The following is a 24,954-nucleotide window of genomic DNA, read 5'->3' on the forward strand; positions in this document are numbered from 1 at the left end:
CGACAACTTTTGCCAACCGCGGCAGTGAATTTTGCGTTTACGTTGTTTTTAATTGATGATTAAGGTAAATAACATGATTTTATCGCTTTTATATTCTGTGTGTTATTTGAACATTTATACTGTATTTACCAACCACGACTTTACTAACCACGGGGGTTTTCAGGGACATATCCATATATATATATAAAAATACACACACACTTATTTGTACCAGTTACTGATACAGAAGTCGAAAGACTTGACTAAAGCATCAATAACTTCCCGATTAATGTACTTGTTAAATTATGTTCTTGATCGTATTTGTAGATGGAGTCATATTACTTAGATAATTTTATTTAAATATTTCTCTCTCACTCATATATAACTTATATTATTGTACAGTAAAGATTCAACACCCACTATGTTAGATTAAACTTAAAGGCCTAGAAATTCAGTTGTTTGCGGCAGCCGCTAGCGCCTTAGGAGGAGATGTGGGGCGCTAGGCGGCTAGCGGCCGGGCGCAGCGCGATCTGCGCCTCTCCCCAACTTCAGTAAAGATTTAGCGGCGGCGCAAAGCCTTTGCGCGCGCTCAGCTGCGTGCGCAGATCCTGCCGTCATTTCATCGTGCAATGCCCTTTGTGCGCCCCAAACCGGAAATTCAGTGGCGCCGGCCTATTGTGTGCCTGGCGCCCCTAGCGACTGGTAGAGGGGAATGGTTCCCAGTCGCTGCGGGCGCTAATTAAAGGGCACTCCTCCTACAGTAGAAAAGGCAGCCATTTTGCAACACTCCTTCTTTGTGAGAGACGGATCTTTGCAGAGAGACAAAGGTAGAGAGCTTTCTGGTTTGGCTCAACACTTGCACAGGTACTTGTGGCTTCAGGCCACAGCTTTCCACTTGTCTTTAACTTCAGAGCCATATCATTGATTGGAAACATATAATGGGGGCTGCAATGGGTGCAAACGTTGGCCTTCTCCATTGCATTCAAAGGACTCAGAGACGCCGTGAGAGAGTGGCAGTCAAACAAATCCACCCTCCCCCTTTAAAGAGCTCACCGGCGCCAGAGTGTCTGCCGTCAATCAGCAACTCGCCGCACCTGCGCTGCGCCCGCCCTTGGGGGTATCGCCCCGGGCCGCCGGCTTAGCGCCTAATGATAGTCGTGCATCGCCTGTTTTAGCGCAGCAGCAACCTCTTGGGGTGATGCCACTGAATATCGGTGAAACTTTAGCGGCCGCCCGGCTGTAGCGCCCCAAACGTGGCTATACTGAATTTCTAGGCCAAAATGTAATATGGCCAGGGTCCCTTTAAGGATCCCAGCTTAAAACATGTAATGAATGAAGTCACCAGACTCGCTCCATCTAATTGGGCCAGGTAATGTGCTGGGTGGGCTTAATAGGCCCCATTAAGGTAAGTTCATTTTGTACAACAGGATGGAGCCAGCAGCGGGGTTGGGACCCACCAGAGACACTAGCACAGCCAAGGTAAGGATAATTCTGGCCTTTGCCTTAGGATCTGAATTTCAGTCTAACCCAAACAGATGGGATGATTGCCTTCTGAAGGATTTTAGTTAAAATAGGTTTGAGCAATCTTAACCCTTTGCTTATTATAAATTCACAATGTAAAACTGTCCACAATTCAGCACAAATTTCACAGGTCAACAGAATGGATGCGAAAAATAGAAAATATCACACTCTGCAGAGCATGAAGAATAGGGACATTTAGCACACCAAGCCTATTTTCTAAAATATCATATGCAATCTGCTCTTTCATCTGCCTTTTTGATAATCTGAGCAAGATTCTACAAAGTTACTCTTTCTCCCACACCTTTCCCCAAGACAAACTAAGTGAAATTTTCAGTTTATTTATCTAACCTTATATCCTATACCAAGTACAGGAAACTTTGGTTTATCCGGAGGTTGTATGTCCGGAATACTCGATCTAACGGCAAAAATCAGGAGCCGTTTTCTGTAAGTTTTTTTAGATCTCGTTCTTTTTTTTCCCCCCAGTCAGCCACTGCAAGGTCTGTAGCTATAGCAACAGCTTCAGCTAGAGACGCTTGCAGCTGCAGCCGACTCTTTAGAAGCTGTTGCTAAGCAACAGTGTTTGTTGTCAGATACGGAGATGAAAACCTCCGTATGCTTCAACATTAACTTTGTATGTCCGGCAGTTTTGATAGATCGGCAACACGCCGGTCCCGTCGGTGCCGGATATCACAAAGTTTCCTGTACTTGATGGGTTGTCTTTTTTAGCATGATATTTCCATAGCCTCAGCAGCTCAGGAACCATTATGTTGGATACATAAGAAATAGGAGCAGGAGTAGGCATTCAGCAAGATCATGGCTGATCTTCCCTCAACTCCACTTTCCAACCCTATCCCTTGATTCCCTCCCTCAGTGCCCAAAAATATATTATCTCAGTCTTAAATATACTTAATAACTGAGCATCCACAGCCCTCAGAGGTAGAGTATTCCAAAGATTCACAACCCTCAGTGAAGAAATTTCTCATCTCTGTCCTAAATGGCCGTCCCCTTATCCTGAGACTATGACCCTTAGTTCTGAACTCTCCAGCCAGGGGAAACAGCCTCTCAGCACCTAAATACAACATTCATTCAGCTCTGTTTTTATAATTCTCAATCCCATTTACCAGATATTTATCAAGTTGGTTATTTTTTTTTTTAAACAAGAGAGATCGCCAATATAAGGAGCAAAGAGCATTTAACCAATTATCATTGTCTTTCTAGTTACATGTTCTAACTGCAACTCTTCTCTTAGCTCAAAAGGTGTGACACTATGGACACCCATTAGACAGAGAGCTTTTAATGACAAGATTAACAATTAGAATATACATTTGCAATACAGTAACAGTTTTATTTAGCACATACCTTCAATTGACTGACGCAAGCTGGTTTATAAGGATGGTCGCTCTCCACCACAGCATAATGGCTAGAAGTAGTACAAGCTGAGAGGCCTTGCTCAGGCTGATTCCCTGTTGCACTGTCTGTTGACTGATTTGGGTTGAAGGCAGGCGGAGCATATTTCTGGTTTAATGTTGCAACTGGGGGCAGGAGCTCCTGTATAAGACCAAAAACTTCAACTGCCGCCTATTCAAAAAAAAAGCAAAATGGCATTCTGTAAAACTCAAAAGGAATAATTCCGAGGGTGAGAGTAAGCACATGATAATAAAAACAGCACTAAATACGTTGAAAGAAAGAGAATTACTTACTTTTGGGACATTAGCAGCCACTGGCGCAATGTAAGCCAAAATAAGCGGAAGCAGCATAGATAATAGACTGGAAGAGCTAAGTAGTTCTGGAATATCTTCAGCTAAATAAAAATATAAACAGCTTTATCCATTCTTATAGTTTGTGAGTAAAACATGACAGTTTACTGATTTTAACACAAGTAAGTAGCATTATATAAAACATATACTGCACAGAAAGATATTTGTTAACTAGCAAGCTGTACATTCTTACTTCTCTGCAGGCAGACCCAGTTTCCTGACAGGTAGTGCATATAATGACCATGGTTAATATTTCCGCTATTATGCCATAGATGCTTCTCCAATGTATCAAGGTCTGCTCACCAGCTAAACTGAGACTGCATCACCCAAATCAGTGTAATCAAAAGAAAGCTGTGATTAGAGATAAATGGAAGAGAAGCCCCAACGACTTTCTATGTCGAGTGCATTTAAAATTTCGTTCAATCTATGTTGACCCAGCAGAGGGGACAAACAGGTAGTGTGTGCTCCCTGCCTTTGGCAAATGCTGCTCTCAAGGAGGTGCACAAGGTGGCCCTGCTGGGACCCACAGTGCACGGAATACTAATGAACAATAGTGCACCTTTAATGCCTACATACCAAATTCTGATGGAATTGAAAGTTGGGTTTTAATGAAACAGATCGCTTGTTTTAAAACAAGAAATTCCAGTTTCAGTAACTTAAATAAAGTTAAGCTGGCAGGCGATACACATGAGGGGTGCCTACAAATTTGCCCCACAGTAAAAGGGTAAATTCATAAAGAAAACTACCACATTTATCCAGTTTGCATTAAACTATAAGTATTTCCAGGTTAGGTACAAAAAGAGTTGACGGTACAAAAAAGTACTTAAATAGGCTATTCATCCTTGGACATGCAACTTCTACATAAAAGTATGATAATGCTGGGACAGTGTCACTTTTAGAAACTTCAGAGGCTGAATGGCCAGGGATCATCCTCTATTCTGCTTTATGAAAGACCTCATTCTGGGCCACACTAGCTCTTTCCTAGAGGCAGCAGCATTGGGATCCCAACAGGAAGAACACAAGGAACAAAACTAAATACAGCTACAATCCAGTTTAGAGGGATGCTGTGGAGGATTTTGTGTAAGTTCAACAACAAGTACAATGCTTAATGTAGGCAATTTAATATTCATCCAATTTTACCGATCTCTAAATATAAATGAGAAAAACACAAAGTAGTACAAAAGCTGGGAGTAGGTGACTTGTATCCTTATAGTTTGGAACACAAAGCTCAAAAGTCAGTACAAAATAATGTCCCTCAGCTGGTTTCCATATGTTGACCAAGATGTGACCACTGCACAAGCAAAATGAGGTTGCCAGGGAATAAATATAAGCAAGACCTTCACCACTACTTGATTGCTAACCTCATTTTAGCAATTAATTTCCCCAAGATCTCAATCCCAAATGAACTGACTGCACACATGGATAAACTCTCTTTTCCCCTATCTACATGGTAGACAAGTGCCTCTTTATATTGACTAAATAAACAATGGCAGAAAATAAGGTTCAGCAACTATGGTTTCCTGAAACAAATAAAGTTCACAAAAAACTTTAGCAAAAATTAAGGAAAGCTTGAGAACTGCGCAACTTGCATGTCAAATCACAAAGTGGATTTACCATTAAGATGAGGTTTGCTAATCTCTTTGCCAAAACACTGTTGGCAAATGCTCATATTTGTTGTACAGTTAATATGAATATATAATTATTGCAATACTGTATATACATTTACAGATGTCAAAGTACCACTGAATTTATTTTAGTCTCAACAGGATTTACAACATCTCACTTTTTCATCAGTCCTGACAATTTTACAGAGCAGAATGTTCATATTTTTAGAAGAAGATTGGATTCTTCCCAAACTATGCTGGTGCCCTTGAAAAATAACTCTTTCAAATATCTTCTCGTCTTGGGAGTAGACTGATGTGTAAAGTTTCAAACTTATTTTGCTTTGCATTTGATGAAATTAAGCTCAACAAGACTGCCACACTTGTTTAACACAGAACAGTTGGCAGCTGCCATAGCTCACTTCCTTCAGGCCAGTTCACCTGCCCAGCATCGGCCACATATTTTTCCCCTTAAAATGTCCACATACTACTGACAATGACTAACATTTCAAGTTACTGATTTAAGAAAATGCATACATACCATCTACAGCCAGGGCCCTATGCAACAAATCCTTAGCCGCACGAACAACTGCAGACACAACAGAAAGGGCTCTGCTGCAGTTTTTATCCTCCTCATTGGCTTTGCTGAGCAGCTGCGATTGCAAATCTCCATCAAACTCACTTCTAAAAGTTAAACGGGTACATATTACTAGTGTGAAATACTTCATTAGATTTGATTCTCTGTACATTGTAATTCAGCTAATCTATTTAATCAGAACAATATTTGACAAGCCCTTTTGTACAAACCAGAAGCCAACCAGTCACTGCATTGAAGTAAAGAGGATTCACAACAATGAGAACAGCCAAGAAAATCCCCCTAGAGTTTATGCAAAACCTAACATTAGAGAGTCTGGATTTTAAAACTGCAGTTTTCCCCAGACAAAATGTGACCAATAGCTCACAGAGAAAAAAAGAGACACAACCAGGAACAATGCTTTTAGTCAACACTAAGATAGCAAATATATTTGGGCTCCGCATTGGCTCCATGAGTTTACCTAGGGAGCCATACAGACTAAGAGGTCCCAGGTCTGATCCCCAGTGGGCTAGCTGATCTGAGTCATGGGACCATGTGTTAGAATTGGTGACAGCGCTCCTGGGTTAGGGAGAGAAGAACTGCTCTCGCTCCGAATTGCTAATCAGCCACTCCTACTGTAAATGCACATGTATGGATGTCATGTAAGGAGGGCTCCACCATTGCTGCAATATTCAACTGCCTTTCTGTAGATCAGCCAGAACTTCCATCAACTAAACAATAACCAGACCAAAGTCATCCAGTTCAGTGTGCACCATAAACTTCAAACCCTGGCCCTCGACTCCCCAGCTGCTTGCTCAGACCTCAACCAATGTGCAGCTGCTTTTTGTTCAATCCCGAGCCGAGCTTTGCCCCAACAAATCCAGAGTGCTTGTTTCTACCTCAGATATTAACCACTTCCATCATACCTCATTCCCATCACTCCCGAAACCCACAACCATCCCTTTGTCACCTCCATTTATCTAAATGTCTCCACAACCAACTCCCAAGCAACACCTTATAAAAACACCAACTCGTCTAGAACTCTACCGTCTATACTCTCAATCATCCCATCACCTGGTTTTGGCTATCCCCAATGGCCCACCCTCTACCCAATGTATTAAATTAAAAATTCTCATCTGCAAACCACACCATGTCCTCACTCCAACTTCTCCCCTGCAGCTTTCTTTATCCCAGCTCTCTCACTCTGCTCTTGAATCAGGACTACTATGTGTTCACACCTCCTCCTTCCATTCCACCTTCAGCGTCATGCTCTCTGCAATTTTTTTCCTAAAGTCCACCTTACTTTATCTCGTCCACCTTGAAAAACCTTTTCGTCTTTAGTTACCTTCCAACTCTTCTCCCACCTCTTGTCGTAGGGCTTAGATCTCAGATCTCCATGGTTCAATAGCCTGCCAACACTCAGAATTAGGGCTCACAAATGGTAGTCACTGGGGCGAGACTGCCTTGTATTTATGGAAACATATCCAAAGCTAGAAGTCAACATTTTCAGGAGAAAATTGGACAAAGGGTTTCCTCTCTTTCACACCCCCACTCCCCTCCAGTGATTATGAAACTACATTGGAGATTTTAACTTTCATGCACAAAGAATCAAAAGGTCCATTTTTAGTTAGATGAAGTTAAAACTTCTTAACCTCATCTGGCATCCACACACAAATCACTTTACCAACACTGGATTGGGATTAGGACCAGGAGAAACCTGGTAATTATTCATCATCCTAACCCAGGGGTGCAGAGGCCAACCATTGTACTCTTACCACTGGTCATCATCACATTGCTGTGTGTGGGAGCTTGCTGTGCGCAAATTGGCTGCCGCGATTCCTACATTACAACAGTGACTACACTTGAAAAGTACTTCATTGGCTGTAAAGCACTTTGGGACGTCCTGTGGTTGTGAAAGGCGCTATATAAATGCAAGTCTTTTTTTCTTCCTTCATGATTAGCAGATCCGCAGCAATTGGCATGCATTTTCTGTTTTAATTTCATATCTTCTGCATGCGCAGATTTCTCCCTCTCTTATGCTTGTACACAGGCCTCTCTTGTATCCTTTCACTCTCCCCTACAATCTTTTAATTCTTTTGTCCTTTCTACATGTCTGCAGTATCTTACTGCTGATGATCTTTCGTAGCTATCTTCTATTAAGCAGGGTGTAGGTCATTTAACAAGTTAACGCCCTCTCTGTGATTGGTGTATCCGTTGGCTCTCTTCCCCCACTTTTTATTTTTCCAACCTTACTAAAATGCCTATAATGCCCTAGCCTTCAATCTGACGAAAGGTACATAGATGAAATGTCATAAACATTTTCTTTTTACAGATACTAACTTATGTATTCCCCATCTCTCTGTTTTTATTTTGGATTATTTAATGACTTTGCAATTCAAGTATATTAAGCTAGAGGGAATAGGTAGTGTAGCAAACTAGCACACTGGTCTTTTACATCTAATGCCTGGTTTGGATCAAGTCTACCCAGACTGATGGTCTCCTCTCTTACTGTTATCTGAAGGGTCTTCCACAAAACGAGTTTGGGCAGACAATCCAGTACTGAATTAGGATGAGTCCACGATACAAAATTGTTCCTAGTTCAGTGAAAACTGACAATCTGTAAACAGGCCATCCCAAACTACCAATTGTCGAAATTCCTTCCTCATGCAGCAAAATGTTTGTAGAATTGTTTTTTAAAAAATTAAAAAGACACATTTGGGGCAGTGAATAGAAGCGTTAGGCTTCCCAATCATGAGTTTCAATCCTAGTCTTGGCTAATATTCTAGCTTGGTTACTTTCACAAGTTTAGAAGTTCTCACCCAGCTGTTCGAGGGAACACAAGACGGCTTCATACAAGGTGATCAAAAATCAGCAAGACTAATTATAGAACGCAAACCGCAATGCCTTTTGGTCATTCTTGGATAAGCTTTTTCATGCTAGGATGTATCTAAAGTTAAAATACAACTAGACTAGAATAACACAAAATGTCATGTAAAAGCAATAGCTTCAGGTATTTATTAGTACTTGGAGTCTCCTTAGTAATACTGTTTCATAAACACAAAAGGTACTGAATTATGTTGGAAAATCTTAATTTAAAAAGGATATACGTATTCTTACCTATAATAAAGTACCTGAGGGATCTGACCTCGAGTCTGATTAGTTCCATTACTGCTAAGGCTACAAGTACTAAAAGTGAATGTTACACCATCTGGGCATTGAATGGTCGTCATTCCTCCATCTCCATTTGCAGTGCGACTGCCATAGTTCCTTAGACGTACTGCATATTTTACATTTTCCTAGAAATGCAATATATTTAGTAGGCATTACACAGAACCTTAAAAACTAGGCACAAAATATATTAATGCTAGAAATTTGTAACATCATAATTTCTCATGTAATAGTTTAAATCTGCATTTGTTTCAACGGCAAAAGTGCTGGCCCATTTGCTACAAAAACCTTAGGGTACACTAAATGGGTTATCTAACCTTTTCAGAGCAAGGAGTATCTGCTCAAACATACCTTTAAAGGTACGGCTTTATCCAGTCTGATTTCTGCTGTGTCATTGGACGAGTCATCAGTGCTGTAAGTCCCTTTTACTAGTTCTAAGGATGTCCACCTGTGAGAATGTGCTGAATCACCAGTGTGCTCACTCTGTCAAAAAAAAATATTCAATTATAATCAAGGGACCATTGGATTCCTCAGAATAGAACATTTACTCAAAAACACAACTATTTACTATTTCAAGTTAAAAACAAACTAAACTTACGTCATCAACCAACACTTCCAGCTCGTATTCATGAATGCCACCTCCTCCATATACGTGGTACCCTACCACAACTACCCCAGGTTTGTCTACAGAAAAGCAGATTGCATCTGGTGACCCATTACCAGTGTTCCAACTTCGCCCTTGACTGGTTTTAATAAACCGGTTTGGTGTGGCTTTGACAGAATGGAGGGAACTCAATCCATCAACCTGTGAAAGAAACCAAGACGTTCAAAGAAGCTAGTCTTTAACCAAATACGGCTTTCTCCAGTCTTGCATAGTATTTACGGCACAGAAGCAGGCCATGGAATACTAAATGCTGAAAAAAAGGCTTCTGAAGCCCCTGCCCAGTCCCAAAAATAGCTCTGCATCAGTGGCATTTGATACATTTAGTTTTTATGCTTAATGTTACAAGAACTGGAGGATAAAACAATGCATTACAAGATGCATTACAAAACAATTACAAGATCGTGAAGAGTAATAAACTGAGGATAAAAAGCTCATTATCTTTCGGTTTGAGAATTAAACCAAAACCTTCAATTTCAGGGCCTAGCTTGCTAGATGATTTTCTTCCTCACTTTTTTGCTTCATTGTCCACCTGCCATCTCTGACTTACATCTTCAACATGTGGTACAGGTCTAGTAATTTTTTTCAAATGTGGATTTCTTGTAGCATTTCATTAATTCTTTATCGATATATAATTACAGCATTACATGTAATGTGTTGAGTGTGGCTACCTTATTTGACATGTTTATATGTATACCAGAGCACATGTTGTCTTAACTCAGTATTTCTCAAACTTAACTGCAAAGGTGATTCTGAAAATTACTACAATGTGCTCTACTTAGTACAACACTGAGTTAATATGTTGCTCACAAGAGTTATTTTCAGGCACAAGTACACAAAATTCATATGTTGTAGAATATTAAACTTCAAATAGTTCAGAAAGTCACAAAAGCCTGCTCTAAATCTTTCAGCTCAGGTCTGGACTCTTACCTCAGATCCCAGTGCTGACGCAGTGAGTTCACTCACTATACTGGCAAGGAGACCACAAGTATTGGACACTAGGAGAGGAGAGAAGAGTTCTACCTCTCTTCTGAGACTCTTTCGAACTGGAAGCACGACAATGACCAACATTTTTTCTAGCACTTCTCGAAAACTGGTCATACTTGTAATATTTTCTTCAAACTAGGGGAAAATAGATGAAGATTTTATTGCATATCCAAGAATATCTGATTTTCGTTCATTTTAATGTTTACTATTTATTCAAGCTCCTTTTAGCAGAATGCTCCTAGTCTCAGTATTCCATATTTTAACAAGATGCATTGGGCCTCCAGGATTTCATCCACACCATACCAGAAAAAAAAATATATATATATATATATATATTGTGAATTTGATTCGTGTTTCAAACTCAGATCTTGGCTAGCACAACTTCTGGTGTTTTTACATGAGTGTGAGGCAGCAAACTAAAGTTTACAATTTCACATTAGTCATCCAAATGGACAATTAATGTCAGTTACTTTTGCAATAGCTAGAGTATCAAGATGCAGGAAATATAATCTACAGCATTTTTGGTAATAATACTTTTGTTGGTGTACATGGAGGGAGACTTAATTATACATTACCCTAGTCTTGCTCAACTGGCTAATGTATTTTATAGTTCTTCAACCAAAAGGGGAATCCCTGAAATACAACTGACAACAACTTGTGTTTGCCTTTCTCACCTGGCTGAGTTTCTCCATATGAGCTACTAATAGAGCAAATCTGTGAACCATGGCTGATTCATTCTCTGTGCTAGTCTGCTTCACCAAGGTCCGAAGCATCACCTCACCATCATAGGCAATGGGAAGGATTGTGGTCAGTTTGACTGACGAGTGGCAGAGTGCAGACATGACTGCTGCAAGTAACCGACTACTCGATGTTTTGAAGTTAGCTTCCTGTATGTCCTAATGAGAAAAAAAACCCAGATTAATTGCCAAGTATAAAAAATTAAAAATTAACATGAAATTGTCCAGACTGCAGAAGACGAGACTACAGAGGCATTTTTTTTAATAATTGGTTTTGATAATCCAACTGTCTACCATTAGATTACTAAAAAATTCACCATTGATATTCAAGCAGAATTCACCTCAAATAAACAGATACTGGCTTAACTGTCAGAAATGAGCTCAGTAGTATTCTCCTTTACTCTAAGCAAGTAGCAAACAGCAACAACAACAAAAAATCACATTTAACATATCACCAAAACCAAACTTTTCCAATGTCTCAGTAAAAATATATTAAAAGCAAAAAACCCAAACCAGAATAATAATAGCATAAACCTGTCAAACAGCTTGGATTTATATTGGGACATTTTCCTATGTTAAAAGTGCAAGGTGCTTCACATAAGCATTACCAAACAAAAATTGACATTGAGCCGAAGAAGGAGATACTAGGATGGGTGATAAGTTTAGTCAGAGAGGTAGGTTTTAAGGAGGAGAGAATGGTAAAGAGGCAAAGAGGTGTAGGGAGGGAATTCCACAGCTAAGGGCAGCGACAGCTGAAGGTACGTCCATCAATGGTGTGGCAAAGGAAGTGGAGATGAGTAAGAGGCCAATGTTGGAGGATCGATTGTAGGGCTGGAGGAGGTTAGAGATCGAGAGGGGCAAGGTCATGAAGGGTTTTGAACACGAGGATGAGAATTATAAATTTGAGGGGTTGGTGGACTGGGAGCCAGTGTAGAGCATAGGGTTGATGGGCGAGCGGAAATGCAGGATAGCATATGGGTAACAGAGTTTTGGATTAAACTCAAGTTTATTAAGCGTGGAGGATGGGAAGTCAACCAGGAGAGCATTGGAATAGTCGAGTCTTGGAGTGACAATATCATGAGGTTTTTGGCAGCAGATGGGCTGAGGCAGGGGCAGAGAAGGGCAATGTTACGGAGGTGGAAGTGGGTCTTTGTGATGGAGGATTTGAGGTGAGAAGCGCTGCTCGGAGTCAAACAGGACGCTGAGGTTGCAAACAGTCTGGTTTATCACAATATGTTGGCCAGGGATGGAGATGGAATCGTGGAGAGGGAAAGAATTTTGTGGGGGGAGTGAAGACTATCGCTTTGGTCGTCCCAATGTTTGGTTGCAAGAAATTGCAGCGCATTCAGGACTGGATGTTGGATAAGCAGGCCGACAGAGGCAGTGGAGAGGTCGAGAGAGGTAGAGCTGAGTGGAACCTGATATGTCTTCGGATGTCACTGTGGGGCAGCATGTAGATGAGGAATACAACAGGGGCAAAGATAGATCCTTGGAGACTCTCCGGACGTAACGATGCGGGATGGGAAGAGAAGCCATTGCAGGAGATTCTCTGGCTATGATTGATAGTTAAGAGTGGAACCATCCGAGGGCAGGCCCACTCAGCTGGACAACGGAGGAGAGGCATTGGAGAAGGATTGTGTGGTCAATAGTGTCAAAGGCTGCAGAAAGGTTGTGAAGGACGAAGGCGGATAGTGCACCAAGTTCACAGTGGATGTCATTTGTGACTTTGATTAGGGAAAATCAGTGCTGTGGCAGGGATGGAAATTTAATTGGAGAGGTTCAAACATGACTTTGCAGGAAAGGTGGGCATGCATTTGGGAAGAGACAACACAGTCAAGGACTTGAGTGGAAAGGAAGTTTGGAAATGGGGTGGTAGTTTGCAGGGGACAGAGGGGTCAAGGGAGAGTTTTGAGGAAGGAGCTAATGATGCCAGTTCTGAAAAGGGAGGGGCGAGAAAAGGGAACTGTTTAAAATGTCGGGTAGCATGGCAACCAGGGAGGGAAGGAAGTTGGGTGGTCAGCAATTTAGTGGGAATAGAGTTGAGAAAGAAGGATGTGGGCCTCATGGACAAAATGGGCACAAGGGGAGATAGGAGAAAAACTAGAGGAAGATACGGGTTCAGTATATAAACTTGGGGAAAGTAGGGCTTGGCAGGCAAGGGGAAGGGGTTGATGCAGCAGAACCAGTGACGATCAAGTCCAGGAGCTCCTCGCACTTGTTGTAGGTGAGAATGGAGGGGCAGGGTAGATAGGTTTATGGAGATGATTGATAATGGAGAAAAGAAGCCAGAGATTATCTTTCATTCCAGGATGAGCCAAGAATAGTGAACAGTTGTGGCACAGGAGAGCAGAGCCTGGTAGTGCTTGATATGGTCCAGCCAGATCTGGTGATGAACGTTTAAACTAGTTGCCCACCAAATACATTTAAGTCTGCGCCCCTTGGGCTTAAGGGAACAAAGATGAGGGCTGCACTGGGGCAATGGCCAAAACTCAAGTTGGCACATTGTCAAAAATTGGTAAAGAATTTACCAACAGATGAAAGATTCCCTCTTCATCTTTGTCATGTAGGTTTTCATTTATCAGACTCCACTTGTCCCACACTACCAGTCGGAGACAGTTGCTATGCAGTGTGGAGTGCAGCTGGTAAGACCAGAGCTGTACTCTGGGCTGAAAATTGCACTCTGCCTTAGGCATATGAAGAGCTCTAATCTGCAGCCAATATGTTTTTTATTAGAAAAGTGCAAGTGGGAGCATCCATTTTCTCATAACATTGAAGACTCAATACTCGGTTTACAGAGTGCACAGGAGATCACGCAGAGTATTTTTTCATCTAGAGTTGTACTCCGCATGGCGTCAAGCACAAACGATACAAGACTCCCTATAACAGGCTCTCATACTATTTAGCTTTAGTGCATTCCAGAGATAAGCATCCAACTCCAGAGATAAACATCCTACTCCAAGAGTTATGCTGCCACTGGTGTATGTGCAAAATTACTTTACTTCAGAGCAAAACTGTGGCATTAGCGATACAAAAATTTATAATCAAAACTAGAATTTATAAAAAGACACGCGCATACATATATATCACACACACACACTAATTATATGTCTCCATTACAAGAGACTCACCAAATTTAGCTTTTGGCATAACGCAAAATCATTTTTATTCCAATAAAAATACCCCATGTATTGTATTATATTCAGATGCATATTAAAAACTAGAAAGAATTAAGCTTCTATTAAAATAAAGCAGTCTTTTTCTCTCCAACTTACCTGATCTAGGCAATTAAGCAGGTCACAAAGACAAGCCCACTGCAATCCAGGGGTAGGATAAAAAGAATGAAAACAGGCTGTAAAAGTGTTGTGGCATTCCTGAAGAACTGCTTCCAATAGAGTCCTGGGTTGTGAATGGTAGCCATGAGGATCATTGTCAAGCCTCAACATACAATGGTCAACTCCTTCTGATAAAATCTTTCTCAGGAGAGATCGAGTCTTTCCCACACATTCTGCCAGTTTGCTGGTTTCCTCCACCACTGCTTTAGCACCAACTGCAAGGCAAAATAACAACAGATCAACATATTCTAATAAACCTGCCATCGAATCAGAATTGTGATGGTAGATGTTGCTGAACTGGAGAATGCTAAATGCACTTTTAAATGTACACAAACTTTTAAATCAATGATCAACTACTACTAGTTTGCACTCAGTTTGGAAGCAGAATTTTTTTTTATTTTTTTAAAAACACTATAGCAAGCCTGATCAACCCATTACTAGAAATGTGTTGTAAATAAAACAAAGCACCAGAGCCATAGCTTTGTACGAAGAACTGCCAGTACTAGCGCCTTCCACTTCACCACCCCACCCATTGTTCAGTAAACTGCTGAATGTAGGATCCACTTTGACTGGGAGAAGGAAATAAAGGAGTCGCTGTACAAAATTGGGAGAAAATGAAAGAATTATTAAAAGAAATAAGTAAAACTGAAGAAAATAAATGTTTAAAATTAAGGTTAAAATGCTCTTTAAAAAAAAATATAGCATAAACAGTAAAGGAGTGAAGGCCAGACTGTGACATTCCACCCATTCACTTTAAAAGGAAGAAAATTATGGAGTGTCAGGTGCAGAAGCAAAATTTCCCAGCCAAAGTACTTAATCTTAATGGTATGTGTAATCTAAGAGAGAGCACCAATATTTTGAAGAGTATATACATCTACCAACATATGAATAAATGTTTTCTGTCATATTACCACTTTAACCAATCATTTCCTAGAACTATGTTAAAAGGGATCAATTAGATCCTAGAACCGTGTCGTTGATATTTCTAATTGGGTGAGTCACATCGCCTATCCGAATCATTAAGCCATCTATGACTTTAAGCACAGCCAATTGCTACACACAAACACGATCCTCAAATGGACTGAATGAAATGTACTCTTTGAATCAAATGCTGATCTAACATAAGGGCCTTACTGTACATCTGCTGTTCTGAGATCCACCAAAAGTAGTAAAAACTACATCCTGATCAATAATTTTTAATAACTCAATTGACAGTGCGTTCATTATTTGCTGGGCCTACAGTACCTGATATAGGGTATATCTCACAGATGTAGACACGCAGTAGTCGCAGGCAACAAGTACCAACAAATTTTAGCCGTTCCAAGTCTAGCAGAGTGGCTGTATATTGAAAGCCTTTTAACCCCTGCAGCTCCTCCACTCCCAATACCAGGGTTGTCCAACTCCACTGTAGAATGCTCAGCAATGACTCAAAACACTCCTATATATAGGATTAATAGATTTAATAAAAAGGTAATGTATTTCAACTGTATTTTCACATGTACACCCATGAAGAACTAAGTTCACGTTTCCTTTAGAATGAATTTACAACACACTTAAGTAACACTATCTTACCAGCATTTTATTTTTCAACTGAATACTCAACTAAATATATAATGATGAAATTAATGTAACAGAACATGGGGAATTTTCCAACCAGCTTCCCTTCGACTAACAATCTTATAAGAATTTTTTTCGGACTGAGATTATGTAGAAAAAACATTCATTGTTAATTCTCCTTCAAAATATGCCTCATCACAGTAAATATATGAGTTGTACTCCATTTTTTCCTCTCTAACTGGAGTAGCTCTTAAATATGCTTCTGCAAACATTAAAATACGTTCCCATTTAGTTTGAGATCTGGTAAGAGGGCGGGTGCCATGATTTCCAGCAACAAGTGGGGGAAAAGAAAATTATTGCAGAAAGGAGGGGGGGGGGGGGGGGGGGGGGGGGGGGAGTGTGAAAGCTGCCCTATCATGTGCCATGCAAGGTAAAGGGGGTCCACCACTCGCATCTGCAGTTCACAATCCATACAAATTTGAGGGCAAGTAAAGCAATCATCTCGAGTGACAGAAATCTAAACTCTCAGCCCAGAATTCAATGGACTCTAGATTTAGCTTGCTCAGGATCATAGAAAGTTCTCGATTCCTTTGACTTTTTTTCAATCCTACAAAAATACTTGCTCATCTCCAGCTTCCATTTCAAACAGTGGGCCCACACCCAAAATGTTAATCCATCTTATCTTTTTACAGAGATTTATGGGCTTCCTGTGTATTTCCAGTATTTTATTACAGATTTAGAGCATTTGATTACCCCCTACCTGCCTATGTTCTCAGAGCTTAATTATGCTGTATTAAGATGAGCTATATTAGACAAAACAGACAAATGTCATGGAAAGGATCTGTGGCACAATGGGGGAAGGGAACGGCCCATGATGGCCAGAGTTTAGATAGCCAAATTCCGAAAGCAATGTTATCCCAGTTTATTCCTGTCTAGATACTGGTCCCAATGATTATTTGCAGGCTGAATGAATGCAGAGTAATCTTGTATTTAAAGATGAACTCAATGAATACTTCCCCACCTCTAGGTTTGCACCATTTCAAATTACAAACAATGTTTATTCTATCAACCAAATAGTTCAGGAAGAATGTAATTTTGATTAGCTGTCTGTAAGGAACTGCTAGAACCACTCCAACAACAAAATTAGTTTGAAACTGTATTAGTTAGTCTGTAATCTGATGTCCATGTCAAAGGAATCTCTTATAGATAAGATTCTTGAATACATTGGCCGGAATTTTATTCGGGAGGCGGGGGGAGGGATGGATTGAGGCCGGAGCATTGGGGGTTGGGCACAAGAGAAGAATGGATTCAGGCTGGAGCATCGGGGGGGGGGGGGGGGGGGGGAGAAGGGGAGGGTGAGGAACAGGGAGGGCCTGAGGATCATCGATAGGGGTGGGGTGCAGGGGGAGAATCTTGGATCCCTATTGGGTTGGGGGGGGGGGGGGGGGGAGAGAGGGAGAATCTGAGGCCTCATGGGGGTGAAGGGGAAAAAAAAAATCAAAGGCCTTGCAGGGGGTTGGGGAAAATCTCAGATCACGGTGGATGGGTGAGGCAGGGACACTGGATCCAAGAGGTAAGGCACTTACCTCCTGGATACATCATTCCTTGCCTTACTTTAGCTGACGGGTTTCTCCGAGGCCTGCGAAACCCACCCGCCCACAGTTAAATTTTAAATGCTGGTTAAATCCGAGGCAGGCCAGCCTCATTATATTTAAATGAACGATCCACCTCCTGGGAGCGGGTTGGCTGCCCGCTGCCCCCCACCGCCATCCTGCCTCTGTTAAAGCTGGAAGTGGGCAGATTGTGGTTGGGATTCAGTTTAACCTCCCACCCAACTCCACCCTACCTGTTTTTTGGGGTTAAAATTCCCCACCATTGATGTACTAAACTATGGTTCTAGATAGCAAACTGAAAATAACTTGTATTAAAATTCATTCACTCACCACTGAGACAGTCCTTGCAAAAGATCGTCTCAAAATATGCACTGGTTCACTGGGTTGTTGCTTTCCTTTTCCAGAGTTTCCATCATTTGATGGTAACCTGCAACCAAGACAATCAAATTCAACATAACTTAATTCTAGCAAACGAATCAGCCAAATTATAAATGTTATAAAAATACAAGTTCAATGCCTAAATCAACAGATCATTTACAATGAAAAAAAATTGACCTTGCAATAACATACCTGTACAACAACTGCGGTATTTGGCCTGCATTCACATCTGTCCCATTGTTGGACTTCTTTGAGCTTTTAAACTGGAAAACAACCCTGAAACAGGAACATGTATATTTAAAAACACATTTATTAAAGTTACTCAGGTTAATCTTTCAGCCTGGTGACCCAAATTCAAATTCAGCCTAAACTATGTAGGATGCACGTCTCTTCGCTCTGCTGAAGTGTTTCACTTGAACCTAATTTGGGTAGTTTCAACCCTATTGTCATTTGGGAATTGGCCCATAGCACTAACTCGCACCAAACAGCGAAGGTGGAAACAGTCACACTTCCATAGGGATTGTTCGAAGCTTATAGTGTTGAAGCAGTGTTTGGTAGAGTTGAGGCTGTTTTACTCTGAATCTGGCCACGATGTACAGAACCTGGGAGAGTTTCAATGTGAAGATTGAATGTAAATTGCACTGACATGTCTCATTTGAGAAGCGAAAACATTTACCAACAAAGAAATAACTACAACATAGAAGTGGGGAAAAAATTCTTACCCATCATCAGTGGTGATAGAGGCCTGGCCATGGGAGCCACAATCACTGCTGGGCCCTGAAACTCGAGCCCAAGCCACGTACCACCAACCAGCCTGCAACAGCACAGGCTCATCAAACATCATTGCATATTTCTCTCTGAAAAATACAGAAGGTTGTGTGAACGGAACTCAGTATAAAATAAATTCTTTAATTTTGTAATTAAACTAGTTGATCGCTATGGCAAAGCGCACAGGGAGTCAAGACAAGTATAGTTTACAGATTAAGCAGCGGGGGAGGGTATGGGATAAATGGATCATGGCGCAGAGATACAATTCAGTCCCCATTTTAAAGCCATACATTCTTTCTGTATTTTTTTTTATAATACTTTGAAAATATATTCACAGTTAAGAAGCAGAGCATAGAGCAATTTGAGAAACAGAGAAATAGAATGGGATACAATGTAGAAATTTCTCTGTAGTACAGGTTGAGGAGCTGAGAAGCAAAATTGAGGTGCTTTAGTGTCATTAGTGGCAAGAAGCTGTAATTACAGTGTAACATGTTTACATAGGCAGCTTCAATTATAAAAGGTAGACACAAGTTTATAATGGAGAAAAAACTTGGGACAGGAAAGCGCATGTAGATTCAAAATTAATATATTTTTAAGATTTTTCAGCACAACATAAAACATTTGTATTCTAAAAATGATAGTTTGCTAAACATATCACAAGTACACGACAGAGCTGGTAAATACCTAAAAGGGAAGATTTAGACAGAAATTAAGTTACCAACTTACCAAAAATATAAAGTAAGTGTACAAGCATTTCATTTATGCACAACCAGATCAATAATATTGCTATATTGTTACTAAGCACTCTGGACACAATGCATTCTTAATAAATCACCACCAAATGTTGGCATTGACATTTTTATAGTACTCAACGTAAAACAATATCCGAGTGTTTTACAAAGGGAAGAGGTGGCTGTTATGTTTAGATTTTTTCTGTTCTAGATTTGTCAGCTTCTGAATTTGAGAGAACTCAGACAAGTCCTGACTCCCCGGGATTCGTAGAGTCTTTACTAGCCTGATCAAGATACACTAATAGGAACAATCATTCTGTTTATTTTTAGCTACCAAAATTATCCCATGCCTCATGTCGCACGTTGCTTCGTTAAGTGTTTGAGCATCACAACTTCAGATCTCATTTTAAGTTTAAATCATTAATTTATTTTACAAAAGATGAATAACCTATCAATACAATACATATATATTTACAGTAGAAATCCTTCTCTGCTCAAAATGAAAAAAGTTGCAATCTAACGCTAAGCTATTCTGTAAATAACACCTTTTTTATACAGTTCTTTTCTTATAATCTTTACCAATTATGGAAGCTAGCTAGTCTATCATGTCTTTGTGAAGATTTCAATATGCTCGACGTGGCCTCCACTCAACTCTTCTAACCCATTTTATATCGCTCAAATGGGTGCCGAGGCTTATTTTCATGACTGTCAGCCCCATTGAAAAATACCAGTCATATCCATAACTGAAGCAATTATGAAGTCGGTGGATTGGCTCCTTTCGGAAATCAGTTACCATAGAAACAACCACAAACCTTGCAACATCTAGTAATTCAGGTTAGGGCAAAGCAGGAGGCTTTTCAAACATTTTATGCATTATGACCAAATTTAACAGACAGCTACCAGATAAAACAGCTTCAACTTGTCAAAGTGGACAGTAAGCAAGAATCAAAGGAATCTGGGAAGGAGAAAAAATAAAGAAGACATGATCAAGGAATTGTTCTTAAATGGAGATTTCTGGTGCCGGGGCTGGGGGGGGGGGGGGGGGGGGGGCGGGGTGGGGGGGGAAGGGGAGAAGAGAGCGTGGTAAACTGGTTCTGAAAGAGAGCTTGAGAGAGGAGCGATGCTGTGGCTGAAAAATTAACTTCCAATGGTGTCCTGGAAAGGGACATGCAGGAATCTGGAGTCAGAGGAACAATGAGTGCGAGTTGGCAAATGGCAGGACAAAATTATTCAAAAAGGGTGAACCAAGGCAGTGGGGGAGTTGGTAACAAAAACAAGGAGCCCCTTGAGCTCAGTGAAGACAGGGCCGATGGGTGCTGCAGAGTTCTTTGAGAGGGCAATACAAAAATGCATTTGATAAAATCCACCCTCGAGGCAAAGGTAGCGAGAATATTACATGCAGTGTCCAATCCAGCACAAATTTTAATCATTAGCCTCTGTTCACTGTGTACATCAATGATTTGGATATAGGACAAGAGGGAGCGGTGTCTAAATTTGCAGACTGTACTAAATAGGAGGCATAGTAAATAATTCTGTGAAACCCAAATGAAGCTGGAAGGGGATATTGATAATAGAGAAACAACAAAAAAAGGTATATGAATTCAATGTCAATAAATAGGTGGTACATTTTGGTAAAAAAAATTAAATAATTATATGTTGAATGGTGGGGGTTGGGGGAGGGGAAAGCTGGATAATGTGGAAGAATTAGGAGGTTCTGGTTCGAAGATATTAAAAGCAGCACCTCAGGTAGATGAGGTCATAAGAATGCTGAAGGAATACTAGGTTTTAGGAACACCGGTATGGATTCACTAGGATGCTGCCCGCTATGATAAATAAATACAAAGAAAAAATTGGAGCAGTTCTTACTAGAACAGAGGAGATTAAAGGGATGATTTGGTATGAAGGACAGAGCAGATAGAAACAGACAGTTTCCAGTAATTGAGGGGTCGAGGGACATAGATACAAGATTAAATGCAAGAGGTTTAGGAGACAGCAGAACGTTTTTCTTTTACACAGATTGAGGCAGTGGAATTCATGGTTGAAGCAGAGAACATGTCAATATTTAAAAGGAGCTTAGATAGGTAGTTGACAGGGGACTATCAACATATGGGAACATAACATAAGAAATAGTAGCAGGAGTAGGCCATTTGGTCCTTCGAGCCTGCTCCGCCATTCCGTAAGATCATGGTTGATCTTCTACCTCACCTCCACTTTCCTGCACTATCCCCATATCCTTTGATTCCCTTAATATTAAAAAAAACTATTGAGCTCAGTCTTGAATATACTCAACGACTGAGCTTCTACAGCCCTCTGGGGTAGAGAATTCCAAAGATTCACCACCGAGTGCAGAAATTTCTGCTCATCTCAGTCCTAAATGGCCGACCCCTTATTCTGAGACTGTGACCCCTGGTTCTAGACTCCCCAGCCAGGGGAAACATCCTCCCTCCATCTACCCTGTCAAGCCTTCTATGAATTTTGTATGTTTCAATGAGATCACCTCTCATTCTTCTAAACTCTAGAGAATATAGGCCTAGTCTACTCAATCTCTCCTCATAGGACAATCCCCACATCCCAGGAACCAGTCTGGTGAACCTTCGTTGCACTCCCTCTATGGCAAGTATATCCTTCCTTAGGTAAAGAGACCAAAACTGTACACAATACTCCAGGTGTATATAATTGCAGTAAGATGTCTTTACTCTTATACTCAAATCCTCTTGTAATAAAGGCCAACATACCATTTGCTTTCCTAATTGCTTGCTGTACCTGCATATTAACTCAGTGATTCGTGTACAAGGACACTCAGGTCCCTCTGAACACCAGCATTTCCCAATCTCTCATTTAAAAAATACTCTGCTTTTCTATTTTTCTTACCAAAGTGGATAACTTCACATTTCTCCACATTATATTCCATTTGCCATGTTCTTGCCCACTCACTTAGCCTGTTTATATCCCCTTGAAGCCTCCTTGCATCCTCCTCACAGCTTACATTCCCCCCCAGCTTTGCACTATCAGCAAACTTGGATATATTGGCCCAGTAATTTGGGTCCCAACGCGTGAGTAAGCATCGTGTACTCACGCGTGGGCCCGATGGAAGTGCCGGTTTTCAGCATGCACAGCGCATGCGCGGAAAACCGGCATTTCCTTTCCTCTGAACCAAGGGGTTCAGAGGTGGAACGCGTGCGCGCAGGAGTCTGCGTGCGCGCGCTGAAATTCTTTTTTTTTTTTTATATACAGGGTTGCCCGTGCGATAAGGCCTCCAGTTTTTACGCGAGAAAAAAGCAGATGTAAGTACTTAGTTTTAAAAGGTAAGTGATCTATTAATTAAAGTTAGAATTTTTTTCCCACAGGTTTATTTTCAAAAATTTGAATAATTGTTTAAATTAGTTTTTTACACTTATTAATAGTTCATTTTATTAGTGTGATGTTTTTTTAACTTTTATTTGAAGTTTAAGTACTGTTTTGGGCGCCCGGAGTTTTCATGAGTTTGACAGTTCTTACTATCAAACTCACGAATGAACTTTTGCAACCTCCGATTGGTTGCCCAGTGCTCACGTGATCCCAGCCAGCTCATCGCACTAACTACGCCGCTAGATCACGCAAGCACAGCGCGCCGGGAGCTGAACCAGGCCACTGATAGGAAATCCACGCAGGGCCAAGCTTCAACTGTCGGCGCGCTATGTAAGTGTAGGTCGGGGGCTTGCACCCGCGGGAAGCCCCCCCGACACCAATTTCTGGGCCATTGCCTTTGGTCCCCTCATCCAAATCACTGATGTAGATTGTGAATAGCTGTGGCCCAAGTACTGATCCTTGCGGTACCCCACTAGTTACAGCCTGCCAACCCAAAAGTGACCAGTTTATTCCTACTCTGTGTTTTCTGTCCGTTAACCAATCCTCAATCCATGCTAGTATATTACCCCCAATCCCATGAACCCTAATTTTGTTTAAGAACATAAGATGTAGGAGCAGGAGGTGGTCATATGGCCCCTCGAGCCTGCTCCGCCATTCAATAAGATCATGGCTGATCTGATCTTGGCCTCAACTCCACTTCCCTGCCCACTCCCCATAACCTTTGACTCCCTTATCGTTCAAATATCTGTCTATCTCCACCTTAAATATATTCAATGACCCAGCCTCCACAGCTCTCTGGGGAAGAGAATTTCAAAGATTCACGACCCTCAGAAGAAATTCCTCATTTCAGTTTTAAATGGGTGCCCCCTTATTCTGAAATTATGCCCCCTAGTTCTAGATTCCCGACGTCAACCCGCCTCCAATCACTCTTCCCAAGTGTCGGGTCCCCAATTTGCGCATGGACCAGACACCTAGCAGCGGGAAGAGGATTATAGCCACTTAACTGCCTGTTAACAGGTACTTGATAGTTGTTAACAGGCTCTTTTTCAATTTTGCAGCTTCTGCCTCGGGTTTCCCGACATCCGGACGCCACGCCAGGTAAGTGTGGCGTGTTGCGAGTCTGCTGTAATGTTTCTGCACTGATGAGAGCTACAGAAGTGGTGTGAAGGATCCAATGGTACATTGGTGAGTTTCAGAGGTAAGAAAATGTTGGGAAAATCATTTTTAATGCATTTACACTTTTCTGTAGGTAACTAGTTTTGAATCTGATGTCTAGTCCCATCTCATTGGGAGAACCTCTCTCACCAGTGACAGATCACTTCTGTAACCTCACCTGCAGCTGCCATCTGTTCTAGCCTAAGGAGGGAATCACTGGAGAGCCTGGGTGCAAGAGCTCAGTTTTGTACGGTGATTGTCAGTGTTTGCAGCACCTCAATGCTGTCAAACACTGAGATATAAGCTGTCAAAAAAAGTGCGCGCGGTCCCTTTAAGAAAACCGGCAGATGTCGCGTCATCAAATTACTTCATCTGACCGGCTTCCTCTCAATTGGCCGGCAAGCCCGCAGGTCAATCGACATAAAATCACGTCCGTGGGCCGGATGCAGTTGGGGGCGGGACTGGAACCTGGAAAACAGCTGACCCGCTCCCAAGCCGCATCCAATGACAAAATCGCGGCCAAAGTATTTGTTCAATTTCTCTGCCATTTCCTTATTCCCCATTATAATTTCTCCTCTCTAAACCTGTAAGGGACCCACATTTACTTTTGCTAATCTTTTCCTTTTTACATACCGATAGAAGCTTTTACAGTCTGTTTTTAAGTCTCTCGCTAGTTAACTCTCATATTCTATTTTCCCTTTCATTATCAATTTCTTGGTCCTCCTTTGCTGAATTCTAAAATCCTCCCAATCCTCAGGCTTGCTACTCTTTTTGGCATTATAAGCCTCTTTCTTTGATCTAATATTATCGTTACCTTCTCTTGTTAGCCACGGTTGGCCCACTTTTCCTGTGTGGTTTTTTGTGCCTTAATGTATATTTATTGTAAATTATGTATTAATTCTTTAAATGCTAGCCATTATCTACCGTCATACCTTTTAATGTAGTTTCCCAATCTACCGTAGCCAACTCGCCCCTCATACCTATATAGTTTGCTTTGTTTAGATTTAAGACCCTAGTTTCAGATTAAACTAAATTACTTTCAAACACAATATAAAATTCTATCATATTATGGTCACTCTTCCCTACA

General features: G+C 41.1%; 1 protein-coding gene across 14 annotated transcripts in view; it reads right to left on the reverse strand.

Annotated features, from left to right (window-relative positions):
- The window catches only part of mycbp2 (MYC binding protein 2), a 230,805-nt gene that overhangs the window by 97,302 nt on the left and 108,549 nt on the right, over window positions 1-24,954 (reverse strand). For 13 of the 14 annotated variants that reach the window (XM_085998516.1, XM_085998525.1, XM_085998512.1 and 10 more), the window contains 13 exons: window positions 18,588-18,722; window positions 18,058-18,141; window positions 17,818-17,914; window positions 15,563-15,755; window positions 14,258-14,532; window positions 10,923-11,144; window positions 10,192-10,383; window positions 9,199-9,405; window positions 8,952-9,083; window positions 8,550-8,728; window positions 5,400-5,542; window positions 3,201-3,301; window positions 2,860-3,078 (listed from right to left, as the gene is read on the reverse strand). In XM_085998516.1, the coding sequence (XP_085854642.1) occupies window positions 2,860-3,078; window positions 3,201-3,301; window positions 5,400-5,542; window positions 8,550-8,728; window positions 8,952-9,083; window positions 9,199-9,405; window positions 10,192-10,383; window positions 10,923-11,144; window positions 14,258-14,532; window positions 15,563-15,755; window positions 17,818-17,914; window positions 18,058-18,141; window positions 18,588-18,722 (2,179 nt within the window). The remainder of the gene's footprint in view (window positions 1-2,859; window positions 3,079-3,200; window positions 3,302-5,399; window positions 5,543-8,549; window positions 8,729-8,951; window positions 9,084-9,198; window positions 9,406-10,191; window positions 10,384-10,922; window positions 11,145-14,257; window positions 14,533-15,562; window positions 15,756-17,817; window positions 17,915-18,057; window positions 18,142-18,587; window positions 18,723-24,954) is intronic. The other variant, XM_085998522.1, reaches the window with a different exon arrangement.

This window comes from Somniosus microcephalus, chromosome 10 (genome assembly GCF_052327205.1).
Source record: "Somniosus microcephalus isolate GS21.2 chromosome 10, FLI_Smic_1.0, whole genome shotgun sequence".
Lineage (NCBI taxonomy): Eukaryota > Metazoa > Chordata > Chondrichthyes > Squaliformes > Somniosidae > Somniosus > Somniosus microcephalus.